The sequence below is a fragment of the Biomphalaria glabrata genome, chromosome 14 (genome assembly GCF_947242115.1).
Source record: "Biomphalaria glabrata chromosome 14, xgBioGlab47.1, whole genome shotgun sequence".
NCBI lineage: Eukaryota > Metazoa > Mollusca > Gastropoda > Planorbidae > Biomphalaria > Biomphalaria glabrata.
The window spans coordinates 497,129-512,303 of record NC_074724.1 but is presented as its reverse complement, the minus strand read 5'-3'; the positions used below and the strand labels follow the sequence as shown (position 1 = coordinate 512,303).

Sequence of the window (15,175 nt, the reverse complement as noted above, 5' to 3'; positions counted from 1 at the left end):
CAGATTCTTAGTAATTAGCTGAACACTTTGCATATTCTTAGTAATTAGCTGAACACTTTGCAGATTCTTAGTAATTAGCTGAACACTTTGCAGATTCTTAGTAATTAGCTGAACACTTTGCAGATTCTTAGTATTTAGCTGAACAATTTGCAGATTCTTAGTAATTAGCTGAACAATTTGCAGATTCTTAGTAATTAGCTGAACAATTTGCAGATTCTTAGTAATTAGCTGAACACTTTGCAGATTCTTAGTAATTAGCTGAACACTTTGCAGATTCTTAGTATTTAGCTGAACACTTTGCAGATTCTTAGTAATTAGCTGAACACTTTGCAGATTCTTAGTAATTAGCTGAACACTTTGCAGATTCTTAGTAATTAGCTGAACACATTTGCAGATTCTTAGTAATTACCTGAACACTTTGCAGATTCTTAGTATTGAGCAGAACACTTTGCATATTCTTAGTAATTAGCTGAACAATTTGCAGATTCTTAGTAATTAGCTGAACACTTTGCAAATTCTTAGTAATTAGCTGAACACTTTGCAGATTCTTAGTAATTAGCTGAACACTTTGCAGATTCTTAGTATTTAGCTGAACACTTTGCACATTCTTAGTATTTAGCTGAACACTTTGCACATTCTTAGTATTTTGCTGAACACTTTGCTAATTTTTTTTTTAAATAGATTAATTATTGTGGTGGCCTACTAGTTAGTTATCTAGCAGCTCATGGAACACCTATTCAGGCCTAGCTAGATTAAAACTAAAGCATGATCATTAAGATGTATAGGAACAAAATTCACCATGAAAAAATTTGCAATTTTCATTTAAACATATGAAGTTAAGAGACATCAAGGAATTGGAAAATTAGCTGAAATTTTATTTCCTAATTTTAAAGACTGCCAAACTTTAAACAAAAATCAATTTCAGAAATGACTGTCTATTGATTCAATTAAAATTGTACCTTTTTAGGATCATTCTGTTTAGTTTTATCTTGCCTCATGTCTAGTTTTGTCCCAACCACAATATATGCTGCATTGGGACAATAGTAATATATTTCTGGATACCACTGAAAAAAAGAACAACAGAACATTAAGTTATGTTAAATTACTAAGGTAAGAAAGAAATACTAAGGGGTCGCGACCCACAGGTTGAGAACCCCTGCTCTAAATGGTATGTATTATCCGTATTTGTTGCTGCATCAAGACTGATTTCATCGTGTGTAGTAGCTATGACGCATCAAAGCTAACTCTTCAAACTAATGTTTTACAAATCAGTTAGGAAACTGGTGTGAATTTCATTGAATAATGGTAAAGTAAATCAATAGGACAATAATAGAATTTATTATTTCCCTTTTATGCTTTAAAGAGGAGGCGCGGTGGCTGAGTGGTAAAGGGCTTGGCTTCTGAACCGGGGTCCAGGGTTCAAATCCTGGTGAAGACTGGGGTTTTTAATTTTGGGATCTTCTGGTGCCTCTGAGTCCACTCAGCTATAATGGGTACCTGTCACAACTGTCATTATTTGTGGAAAAGTAAAGCCAGTTGGTCGTTGTGTTAGCCACATGACAACCTCGTTTACCAAAGGCCTCAGAAACAGATGACCTTTACATCATCTGCCCTACAGACCACAAGGTCTGAAAGGGGAATTTACTTTTTTTTTTTTTTAATGTTTAAAGAAATAGTTTAGTTTAAAAATTATCGTACAGATTTAGAGAGCAAGACTTAAAATCAATGTAAATTAAATTCTATTAGATTAGCTAAAGGCCTCCCTTCACTTTAATGGTTTTCGTTAATGAAGAGTACAACCTAGAATATGTAGGTCTATGGTCGGCCTCTAAGTAACTCATTAATAACATGCATTTGGTTACTGGCCGCCCCAGGATAAGACAATGGCCTCAATCTGTCAAAACCATCCATTCCTGCCGTATCCAAAAGTTCTAAGCTGAACTGTTGATCTTCAAGTGTTAGGTCTACTCTCGTGTTGTCAAACCTAAAGGGGGAGGGGGGAATGAAAAAAAGGAAGGTAAATCGAGACAAAGACTGACATAATTGTGTCCCCCTGGTTGGTAATTATAAGGGCAACAACCACACGCAAGAAATGGCTTGAAACATAGACTACATTTTTTTTTAGCGATAGGTTAATAAGCAGATTTGAATGACTAAGCCATGTATGATGTATACTGTTGGGTGTTATCTTTTCTCCAGGGCATGCTACCCTGCATCTTAGTGGCGCCCGGGAGGAAACGGTCGTAAAAGGAAACGATAAGTCAATCGGGTAGCGAAACAAGACTCCCGAGGGAGTGCCTAAGGGGCGCGAGAGGATTCTTATTGCCCTGTGTGGGGTTGTAAAAGAGCTCCCACCACATGGTCAGCAATCCAGGCGCTGTTCCTCAAGAGCCCGTTTCATAAATGTCGAGCCCTACATGGTTAGCCTGGTAGAGAGAAAGAAAATGGCAGAGGCTCCCTGTATGCTTGGTCTATGGCCGCTTCTATAATCCGCGAGTCCGAGTCACTGGAAGTGACAGTGTGAACATAGACACTAGTAAGCCCCCCCCCTCTCATTCTAGATAAATCACTCTGTTCAGTCATGCCGGTGAGAGGGAGCTCTTATTCGCTTTTACTGGCCTTGAGTTTCAAGAGCCTATGGCTCAACTCTACCTGAAGGTTTAGAATTGATAAACATAGTCTCCCCTGTCGTCGTTGTTGTTTTTTTATTTTATGAAAAAAAAAATTGTTTGCGTAGTGATTATAACAATTAAACTTTTCGCTTTCAGAAAAGAAAAATCGGATTTTCAATATATTTTCTAGCGTTTGAGATTTAAAAGGGACGGACGGACGGATGGATAGACCATGGAACTATACTAAAGGAACAACGACTTCAAAACAGGTCTATGCGCATCCTGTCTGCGCATACTGCACTGTTGTTGTAAAAAAAAAAAACATTACAAAGACAATGAAGCATTTTAAGCCTCGAACGCGCGCGATTTAGGCTACCCGTGTTGATTAGAAAATGGTTTTTATCTCGTTATAAACAGATTCTTAAAAACTTCATCCATTTTCAGACACGCTGTTATTGTAGATACATATTTAGTAAGAGATCGTCATAAAATAATTTTATTTTTGAGCATCCTACTCAAAATGATATGTTCTCAGGGATTCCACAGTTGTTTTTTTTTCTACTAGATCTGGTGCAGTTTCATGCACTACTTGCAGATGAGCCTATACACCTTGAATTAGAGCGGGTCTTATGAAGGTGCGGGCCCCACTGAGGTCGCATAGGTATCAGTGGCCTAAGGCCGGCCCTTCAAAATAGCGGCGTATGCTACGCCGCCGGTCGACTAGTATATGAATAATGAGCTTGGACTCGAGTTGAGTTGTGTTAGTTGATCGCACAAAGGCAGTACAGAACATACCCCATTCCCCACAGATTAACAAGGGACCAGAATTCACTGAAGATATGTGTTGAGTGTATGTAATTTCAATTGCGAATGGTTTTCAGTGTTGGTTTGTGGCAAATAGTCATAAAAAAGGTGACACTATATTTGAATAAAGAGACGATAAGTATAAAAGTATATATACACTTACACAGTTGGCATGTCAAAGTCCAAAAATGAGCCTTCAGTGTATCTTTTCAACATTGCTGTTTTCCCAACATCACTGAAAGAAACAAGCATATAGTTAACGTAAATAAGGTGGCCAGTGAGTTGATGTCAAACTCGTAGGCGGACCCAAGGGTCAGTCGTTAGATGGCGGGTCAAAAGACATGTTTTGACACGACCGTTAAATAGATGTTGCACCTATTTCATACCGGTACTTTAAACAGAAAAAGAAAATTTCGATGGCTATCCTGGTTTTCAAATACAAACACAGAGCCTAATAAAATACCCAGAAAGTCATAAAGATAATAGAACATTTCTCGTTTCATATACTAGGACAAATTTATACAAATAGGTAGCAGCATAAAAATAGGTTGTTCAATGAAATCGAGCCACTTCTGTTTCATATACTGGCAGAAGTTTGGAAGGGTACAGTTCAAGTCCAGATTCATACGAACATCAATGCCTTAAATCCAACATTAGTGAAAAGAACTAACCAAGTGATTATCAACCGATGGCCCGCGGGCTTTCGTTAGTTTGATTTAACTCATAATCAAAGGCAGACAACCGAAAAAAAAAACTGTAAAAAACAACAACAGAAAGGTAAAAAACAAAACAAAAAAGAAGCGTATGTAAAGGGGAAGAACTCCGTCCTTAAAACTATATCTACAAATAATTTACAAGTAATTTCCCTTATTCAATTTCAAACAAAATAAATAATTACCAATAATTAATTGACTAATCGAGTATTTTTGTTTATTGATTCGTGTTCTGTTAGGTACACTAAATAATTGTTTAAAGTATTCAACTTGATCGGAGAATGAGTGAGGGAGACATATTCATTGGCCTCCTTCAGTCGTAGAACGACTATGGTTCATCTCAGAGCACACTTCCTCATGTGGCTGTGGAGCCCTATTTTGGAGAGACACTCCCGTCCACAGATAGCGCAGATTAAGGTGGCTTTTGCTTCGGTGGTAGAGGAGCTGGCCGTTTTTTGGATTGTACCTTTTTTTTCTTCCTGAGCTGAGCTAGTGTACTTTCACTGTCCATAGCTTTCTTGGTCACTGTCTCTTTCCATCTGTTGCGGTCTAGAGCTATGTCTTCCCAATCGTCAGTATTGATGTTCACTGAATTGAGGTCACGTTTTATTACATCTATGTAACGGAGCTGGGGGCGACCAGTTTTTCTTGTGCCGGTCGCGAGTTGTCCATAGAGGATGACTTTCGGGATGCGCTTGTCCTCCATCCGGCGAACATGTCCAAGCCAGCGCAAACGGCGTTGTCCTAGGGCTGTAAAGATGCTGGGAATACCTGATCGCGCAAGGATCTCAGTATTGCACACTTTTTCTTTCCATGTGACGTTCAAGATCCTACGGAGACATCTTAAATGGAATGAGTTCAGTTTTCTCTCTTGCTTTGCGTAGGTGGTCCATGATTCACTGCCATACAGCAGTGTACTCATAACGCATGCCTTGTAGACTTCCATTTCGGTCACCGTAGTTAGCTTGTGGTTTTCCCAAACTCTTGGTCTGAGTCTAGCGAAGGTCGAGGCAGCCTTCCCTATGCGTTTTTTCATCTCCTCTTCTAGAGACAGGTCATCTGTAATTGTGGATCCCAGATAGCAGAATTCATCATTTACGGCGTCCAGCTTGTTATCGTCTATGAGGATGGAGGGTGGTGCTGTAGCAGGTGGTCCCATAACATTTGTCTTCTTCGTGCTTATAGTCAAGCCATATTCTTTACAGGCCTGAGAGAAGCGGGACATTAGTGACTGAAGTTTCTCTTGCGTGTGTGCCACTACCGCTGCGTCATCAGCGAATAGCATATCTCTTACGAGGGTGGCTCTGATTTTGTTTTTTTTAGTGTTGTTTGTTTACGATTGGTGAATGAGGTCCAATCAGAACAGCGCCGCACGAATATTCCTAAGAAAGCAAGATGTGATTCTGCTACTGCTCTCTTGCGTACACTCCATCGGTTTCCCCGTGAAAGCGAGAATCGACTACAAGGTAGTCGCACTTTGTCATCAGTGTACCTATAACAAAAAAATACCCTTGTACCTTAGCGAACTGATCACTCCATATGTCGAGCCCTAACCCTAACCCTAACAATTGCGCGGGCCCCATGCGAAACGGATTGCGCGGGGCCCAGTTTGGGTAGGGATAAGGGTAATAAGTGAAAATTAAGATTTGTATTAGAAAATAAATTCGTCTTTGCATTACATTGTTATTAAAAGAAAGTTGGCGATGCCGTTTTTTTATTTCGCGAGTACAATTGGACTTTTCCGTATTGACTTACACCACAAAATGACAATTTTGTCTTTTTTTAAGGAGATTTTCATGAGTTTTCAGGAGATTTTAACCATATCAGGAGATATCAAGGAGCTGTCGGGAAACAAGAATGTCGTGGGAACCCTGTTATAAATTGGTTTAATTTTAATAAGTTACACCTAGAATTAGCGCGGATCCTATGAAATTGCAGGGCCTACTGCGACCGCATCAATGGAACATCCACAAAACTAAATGTGTCAATGAAACAGATGATTTTTACATCACCAGCCCCATAGATCGTATCCAGTATACAGAATTCTTGGGTGCATGTTTAGCCTTATTCTTGTTTTTAAGGATAAGATTAGCTAGTCAGTAAACTATTCAATATATTCTAATGACGTGACCACAAACTTAGGAGGGAGAGAGACTTTTTAGGGGGGAGGGCGGGGAAAATACCACGTCTGCTAGCAATTTATAAATAGAAATAAACCATTCGTTCTTCTGTACTGTGTAAAGCGCTGGGGGGATACAGTTTTTGACCGAAAAGAAATCACAGCTTAGTTCTCACTTGTTTGGGCACAGACCACTACATTCCAGTTCAAAGTACCACACACTAAACAGTTGTATTATATAGAGACATCAAACGGCTCTATATTAACATGAATTGGAGTTAGAGTCACTGTTTAAAGATCAGCTACGCGTCTTCTTATCAAACCAGACTCGCGGAGTTCCAATTTAGAACCACCGTGACGTCATGACCGTTGCGCGCGAGAAGAACATGGGAAAATACAGACCCAGATCTACCTTTTTTTTTCTCTCTCTCTCTTTCTCTCTCTCTTTCTCTCTCTTTCTCTCTCTTTTGGCATCTTTTCAATATTGTTAGCAGAAGTGGGGATGAATAAAACAACTCTGTGGGAGAATCTTTGCGTCACCAAATTACTGTTAGTCCGCAGGAGGAATGATTTAATTAATAAATAGTAACTATGTGATCTAGCTTATAGTAACTATGTGACCTAGCTTATAGTAACTATGTGACCTAGCTTATAGTAACTATGTGATCTAGCTTATAGTAACTATGTGACCTAGCTTATAGTAACTATGTGACCTAGCTTATAGTAACTATGTGACCTAGCTTATAGTAACTATGTGACCTAGCTTATAGTAACTATGTGACCTAGCTTATAGTAACTATGTGATCTAGCTTATAGTAACTATATGATCTAGTTTATAGTAACTATGTGATCTAGCTTATAGTAACTATGTGATCTAGCTTATAGTAACTATGTGATCTAGCTTATAGTAACTATGTGATCTAGCTTATAGTAACTATGTGATCTAGCTTATAGTAACTATGTGATCTAGCTTATAGTAACTATGTGATCTAGCTTATAGTAACTATGTGATCTAGCTTATAGTAACTATGTGACCTAGCTTATAGTAACTATGTGATCTAGCTTATAGTAACTATGTGATCTAGCTTATAGTAACTATGTGATCTAGCTTATAGTAACTATGTGATCTAGCTTAAAGGAACTATGTGATCTAGCTTAAAGTAACTATGTGACAAGTAACAACATGATATGGCTATAGTAGCCCAACTTTGTGATCTGGCATATGGTAGTTATGATAAGTTTGTTATTACACCCACAGACCATAACATGCACAAATAAACTTGTTTCATTAGATCAGCTAATGACAGCGATTCTTATAGCGCATTCTGATAAGTATCTTATCATATCCCAGTGGCCCTACAGCCCATGGAGGGCTCTGGCCTGCTTCAACACATCCCTCCATTCAGATCTCTCCTGGGCCCTACGTCTCCACGCCCTAAACCCAAGCTGTTGTAGATCTGCTTCCACATCATCAATCCATCGCATCCGGGGTCTGCCTTTGGGTCGCCTGCCCTTTTTTTTTTTCGTATTCTGATAAGAGCATAATTATTGTCTACACTTTGAGTGTAACATTTTAAATTGGTGATTACTCATGGGCCCGAGATAAAAAATATGACGGAGCCCCCCCCCCCCCCCCCCCCCCCCGTGGTTTGAGTGGAGAGACCTGAGTCATCCTACAAGTATCAGCCAAATTAAAACAAAAATCCAATGAAGTTAATACCTTTTACAAGTAGTAGGCATTTTTTCACTTCAGTAACAGTCACCGGCTCCTGATTGTTCTTAATAATTGACTTCCGAAGCCTTTCCCATGATTCGGTATATATAGCTGCGAGGCAGCAGAGGTTTGAATTCAGAGTTTTCTTTCTCCTAGGTGGGTAGCAAGCCAATGATATCGATTCCCCCCTCCCCAAGCCCGAAGCTTACTGGCTTAGACGCCAGTTGCTCGCCTTCCACCCTTCTGTTAGTGCAGGGGTCGGCAACATGCGGCTCGCGAGCCACATGCGGCTCTTTGGGGGTGAAGCTGCGGCTCTTAAGTTCTATACGCAAATATTATTTATTTTATCAAACATTTTTAAAAATATTTCTGAATCGTTTGACGAAAATTAGAGCCACTTGTACTCGCTTTTCACCACACCCCTCCCCCATGAATTTGTTTGCTCATTTGTTTGTTAGTGAAGCACAAGTTAGTATTGTAAGTACAAGTTTATTTAACTTCTTTAGGTACCACCGAAATAAAAAAATAATTATCTAATAATGCCATATGTATATTATATAATTTGTTGTGAGAACACTGATGATATAGAAATAAGTATATTTGTTGTTTGTTTTTTTTCATTAAATATTGTGTGAGTACTATTTATTGTTGGTAAGATGTAAAAGATGTAAAAATGTAAATGTTGTGGCTCTTTAAAAACTTTAAAATTTTGTAAATTCTAATTTTTGGCTCTTCCGACTTAAAAGGTTGCCGACCCCTGTGTTAGTGAAGGCAGTTCCGCCGGACTCAAATATCTGAGCCACACATAAAAGCCAGGAGTTGGACTGGGGGCGGAGATGTTTTATAGAGTGTAATGGGGAAAGAGGGATATAGATTATATATATATGTTTAGCAGTTCAAGTAATAAAGCTGGTGTTTACTTGTTTGAATAAATATATATATATATATATTACTCACCCGTCACCCACCAAAACACATTTCATATTCATCATATTCAAACACTCTGTGAAATACAAAGACAGCAATAAGTTACACTCGATAAAAGCAAAAACTATATCTTAGTACTACATAAAGAGCTTCTCGGTTTTACATTTAGAACTTCTAGGTATTGTATAAAGAACTTATAGGTATTACATTAAGAACTTCTAGGTACTACATAAGGAACTTCTAGGTCACTTAAAGGGGGCCCCCGAATAAGTGTTTAATACATTAAATATTCAATATTACGCAAAATGCAGGGGCCCTCAAAGAGGTCAAACCACCCCGAACCACCAAATAATGACAAATTCCTAGCTACGCACCGGATTTCACACCTTGCGATCTTTGGAAGGCAGATGATGTAAAGGTCATCAGTTTCTGTGACCTAAGCTTAATTAATGTGTCATGTGGCCAGTACCACGACCAACCAATTATAAATTCTCAAATTAATTTCAGGTACCTGTAATATGCCAAATCAACTCATTACCTTAGAAACAAGGCTTTATTTCAATAAAACACGACTGGTACACACAATAGCACAGTACAGACTGGTCACGATTCACAGACTACGATAATGCGAACACGATTACAAATACTAGCACGATTACAAGCACGGCTAACACAGAAGTACCAATTGTTGTGGACGGTCCTTGACTACCAAAATGCTGGTGGACAGATCAGCCGCTGTAGGCGTATTATATTTTAACTTTTTAAACTTGAAATTTGAAAAACTTCTTAGTGAGAAATACTAAATATAACTTTTATTGCATTAGAAAAAATTGGTGGGAAGCGTGGTCGAGAGGCCAAGTGCGCTTGAACTTGGCTTGGCTACCTAGAAGTGGGCTCTAGGTTCGACACCCGACTCGGGCAGAGTTGTGACCTAAGCTTAATTAAGGTGTCATGTGGCCAGCACAACGACCAACCAATTAGAAATTCTCAAACTAGGTACCTGTAATATACCAAATCAACTCTGGTCACGATTCACAGACTACGATAATGCGAACACGATTACAAATACTAGCACGATTACAAGCACGGGTAACACAGAAGTACCAGTCGTTGTGGACGGTCGTGGACTACCGAAATGCTGGTGGACAACTAAGCCGCTGTATGCGTATTATATTTTAACTTTTTTAAACTTGAAATAACTTCTTAGTGAAAAATACTAAATATAACTTTTATTGCATTAGAAAAAATTGGTGGGAAGCGTGGTCGAGAGGCCAAGTGCGCTTGAACTTGGCTTGGCTACCTAGAAGGGGGGCTCGAGGTTCGACACCCGACTCGGGCAGAGTTGGGTTTACTGAGTGCCTAAAGGCAGCACGGAAAACCAACTCCTAGATATCCCCTCCCGTCACTGGTGAAAGTTAACTTGAGATGAAATGAAGTTAATGTAGTAGATTTTAGTAGACATTATAAAATAACATATTCTGAACAATTCTGAACAAAATCTAACTCAATACAAAACGTCTTTTCAGTCTGGCGTTCTGGAGTCGTCTGTGCTACCTTAGACCTCTTAAGTCAATTCCGCTTCTCTTCCATCATTCTTGCATCACTAACCTCTTTCAACCGTCACCATAGAAAAAATACACACACTCTCCATAACACCCGTTAAGGGGCTCAAGGGCGTCCTAAAAAAAATCACGAATTTCAAAATCTCAGTCTTCACTGGGGGTTTGAACTCGGCACCCATCCATTCCGAAACTCGGCCACCACACCCACACCACTTAACCAATGACTGGAAAGAAGCTAATGTCACACACACACACACCTATTTAAAAAAGGAGAAAACTACAGACCAGTATTACTTACTTGGGTAGGCCAATAATAGAATATGCATCCTCCGTTTGGGGACCCCTCAACTCAAGAAAACATTAAGAAACTGGAACATACACAAAATAGAGCAGTGATATTCATAACAAACGAATATTCACATTTGACTAGAGTAACACCTTTAGTAAAATCACTAAATTTAGAAAGCCTTCAGGACAGAAGACTCAAAAAGTAAAGTAGCAATTATACATAAAACACTGAACCATAATCTTCAAATACAAAGACTAATAGCCGCTAACACCAAACCAAATAAAGCGTCTGGACCTGATGGTATTCCATCTAGATTACTCAAAGAACTAAGTAACGAGCTAGCCCCAGTGTTCAAAATACTCTTTCAGGCATCACTTAACCAGGGCAGAGTAAAAAATGTACTTTAGGCAAGTTCCAGTGAATAAATCATTGTTAAAGATCTGGTACTTTATCCGACAATCTCCTATAATAAACAGTGGACATAAAGGAGCCTTATTACTCATTTACACGAAACATAAAACACAATTTTCTTTTAAAATACTCAACCGTTTTCGCCAAAAAAAATTTAACTAAGTCAACATGTCAATATTCATGCATCTTCGGCGCTTATTCATCATCCAACATTTAGAGAGGGAATGCATCCCCCCACCGCCCCACCAACACCCCTTTAGACTGTTTTTGTTATGTAAATCATAACATTAAATAAGAGAAACTTAATACGCGTATAGATAACTTTTAGTTTACCTTACCTCAAAGTACAATTACTTCCCCTTGTGGTGACCATCTTTCCCTGGAATGTTTCGTTAATTACATTGAACCTTAATTGCCCCTTTTTTGTTTTGGCGTTTTGGGAATTGTTTCGATAAGTAGCTTCCTAGTCTATTTTGAAACATCCTCTTCGCTTCCTGCCTGTTCGAGACGGAAGCAGGATGTGTTACTATAGCGACGGCGTCTGTATGAACCTCAAAGCTTCTCTATGAAGGCGTTCAGCATAGACCCAGGCACCTGGGAGACAGAGGCACATGACAGAGCATCATGTGAAAACTGGCGCACAGGTTGCTGAGGAAAAAAGAACAACGCTGGCAGAAGAATAACGCCAGAGAAGAAAAGCAAGGCAAACGACACTAGCTCCAACCGGAATAACCTGCCCAGTGTGCGGCCGAACATTCCGGGCTCACATAGGTCTCACCAGCCACATGAGGAGGCATAAAACCCCAGTGCAAAGCCTTCAGCCCCCTGGTTGACAAAGTGGTCATCATCGAACCATGATGGACGAACTATTATTATATATATATATATATATATATGAACCATGTGTATCGACAGTGTGTGCGACACAGTGCTGTGACATGATGGGAAATGCACTTCAGCTGGTGTAAGAATATCTGAACACTGCGTTAGCGGGAGAATAATATAATTATTTGAATAATCACTAATGACTATGTGTTTTGCATAACGACTATGTGTCTTACACAACGACGATGTGTGTCTTACACAACGACGATGTGTGTCTTACACAACGACGATGTGTGTTTCAAACAAATACTATGTGTCTTGCATTACGACTACGTGTCTTACACAACGACGATGTGTGTCTTACACAACGACGATGTGTGTCTTACACAACGACGATGTGTGTCTTACACAACGACGATGTGTGTCTTACACAACGACGATGTGTGTTTCAAACAAAGACTATGTGTCTTGCATTACGACTACGTGTCTTACACAACGACGATGTGTGTCTTACACAACGACGATGTGTGTCTTACACAACGACGATGTGTGTCTTACACAACGACGATGTGTGTCTTACACAACGACGATGTGTGTTTCAAACAAAGACTATGTGTCTTGCATAATGACTACGTGTCTTACACAACGACGATGTGTGTCTTACACAACGACGATGTGTGTCTTACACAACGACGATGTGTGTCTTACACAACGACGATGTGTGTCTTACACAACGACGATGTGTGTTTCAAACAAATACTATGTGTCTTGCATTACGACTACGTGTCTTACACAACGACGATGTGTGTCTTACACAACGACGATGTGTGTCTTACACAACGACGATGTGTGTCTTACACAACGACTATTTGTCTTGTATAACAACTATGTGTCTTACACAACCACTATGACTATACACCTCGTACACAACGACTATATGTCTTACACAACGACCATGTGCCTTACACAGCGACTATGTGTCTTACATAATGACTATGTGTGTCTCACACAACGACTACGTGTGTCTCACACAACGACTACGTGTGTATCAAACAACGACTACGTGTGCCTCAAACAACAACTACGTGTGTCTCACACAACGACCACTTGCATCGTACACGGCAACGTGTGTCTTACACAATGAATATGTATGTCCAGCAAAACGACTACGCGTGTCTCACATAATGGCAACGTGTGTCTCGCACAAGGACTACGTGTGTCTTACACAATGACCATGTGTGTCTCGCACAACAACTACGTGTGTCTTACATAATGGTTATGTGTGTTTCACATACCAAATTCATTTTGTCTAGGGCCTCCAATTATCTATGTCCGGCCCTGCTTACATAACGTGTCTTACATAATATGTATCCCTTACACAGCAAACTTAAGAGTGTCTTATACAATGACTACCAATGTGAAAGGACACTTCCTTAACTGCTGAGCTGTTTTACACTGAATGCATAAAAATGGAGACTAAACTACCATACGTGCCTTAAGGGTTAAAGTTGTCGCCCACTTTATTACCTGGGCAGCACAGTGTCCAACGATGCGTTACTATCTAGAGATATAGACAACCGTCTCGCTAAGGCCAACCTAGCCTCGTAAAAAATCCTTCCCCGGGTCAAAGGTTAATAAAAGGGACTTATCTTGAAAGCATAGAAGCTCATATTTCGTATTTTTAAAGCAGTGTTTCCAATACCTTAGTGTTCCGCCAGGCCCGAATAGGTGTTTCACAAACTACTCATCGTTTGAATTAATCTCGTTTTTAATCTCTTTTTTAATCTCTTTTTTAATCTCTTTTTTAATCTCTTTTTTAATAAGTCTACTTATTTTTAGTATGCCTTAAGTCATTTCCACTTATTTTAAGACGCGGTCTAAATAAAAAATAAAACCAATCCTAATAGCATTAATAATGTTACGAATGAACAGTGACAGACAGAGGTCACTACGAGTGACACTGCCGCAGGTGTTCTCTGGAATCGACATGTATAAACAACGACAGGATGTGACGCTTCCTCCCGTGTTGTTCCAGAGGATACTGGCAGTGTTTGTGCAACTTTGGATGAGCGATTAGAGACTCTATTTAAGCCAGAGAGTCAATGTGAAAGTTAGTCGTGAGTGAGTCGTTGGTACTGTTGTCTACTGTGCGAGACAGTAGAAGAGAGATGTGTACGACTCGATGCAAGTTAACTAGGGTAGAGTTAACTGAAGTGGACTACTGTCTGTTAAAGTCTATACAGCGAACTACAGTGGACTTGAGCCGTTACAGTCGATACAGTCGATTTAAGACGTGTACGGCTCTGATTCGGTAGACTTGAGTACGACTTGGTTCAGCTTTGAGACCTGGAGCGACACTGGGAAGTGTGTCGTTGGTCTGTTCTGTGGAATACGGCTCGATGCAAGCTGTGAAAAGATGAATTGCAACGAAGTGAAGAGATGAATTGCAACGAAGTATAGCTAACTGTAAACTGACAGATATTGTACAGTCTTCGACGCTACATGTTACAGTAACAAATTGTTAGAGTTAATAGTCAATAAAGTTATATGAAGCTGAAAGTTTAGTCGTCAAGTTCTTTACAGTGTTTTTATTTGTGTGCCTACTAGTACATTTAGCCAGAAGATTCAGAAATACGTAACAATAAGATAGATTAGAGTATTTTTTTTTTGAGAAAGAGAAATAGAGAAAGAGCAAGTAACGGTAATTTGTAACACTGTTACAATGGTTTTTCAAATTTGAGTTTTGACATATTTAAATTCTGCGTAAAAAGTTGTAATAGTAAACATGTTACCTGTTTGTATTTAAATGCTTAGAAACATTTATGTTTAATAAATTAGACATTAAATTCTTGACATCTAAAAAAAAAAACGAGGTTCTTTAAGGTTTTTTTTTAGGTTAGGCATACGCCACTTCCCTCAACAATACTGAAAAAGAAACTAGATTTGACCAATCGTATCGCTTCATTCTTACAGTAGCTGTTAGGCTGTTAGGCTTAGTGACGGCCTAGTCCAGAGCTATGGTACAGTTATATAAATAGAGAGAGACCTAAAAGCATTAGGATAACCAACTGGATAAAAACATTGTAACATTTTCATCTCTCCTAAAAAGTATATAGACTGATTCTAACAAAGTGGTCAGTGTAAGGCTAGTCTAGACTACGTGTAGTCGGTCATGACAAGACAACCAAGCGATAGTGTT

The 15,175-nt window shown here is 39.3% G+C and overlaps 1 protein-coding gene across 1 annotated transcript in view; it reads right to left on the bottom strand.

Annotated features, from left to right (window-relative positions):
* LOC106051211 (ras-related protein ced-10-like) overlaps window positions 1–9,410 on the bottom strand; it is an 83,199-nt gene extending 73,789 nt beyond the window's left edge. Inside the window, exons 1-3 of the mRNA XM_056009542.1 lie at window positions 9,264–9,410; window positions 8,920–8,965; window positions 3,580–3,651 (exon numbers count right to left, since the gene is read on the bottom strand). Of these exons, the coding sequence (XP_055865517.1) occupies window positions 3,580–3,651; window positions 8,920–8,965; window positions 9,264–9,312 (167 nt within the window). The 5' untranslated portion in view covers window positions 9,313–9,410. The remainder of the gene's footprint in view (window positions 1–3,579; window positions 3,652–8,919; window positions 8,966–9,263) is intronic.
* Window positions 9,411–15,175: the final 5,765 nt, after the last annotated feature.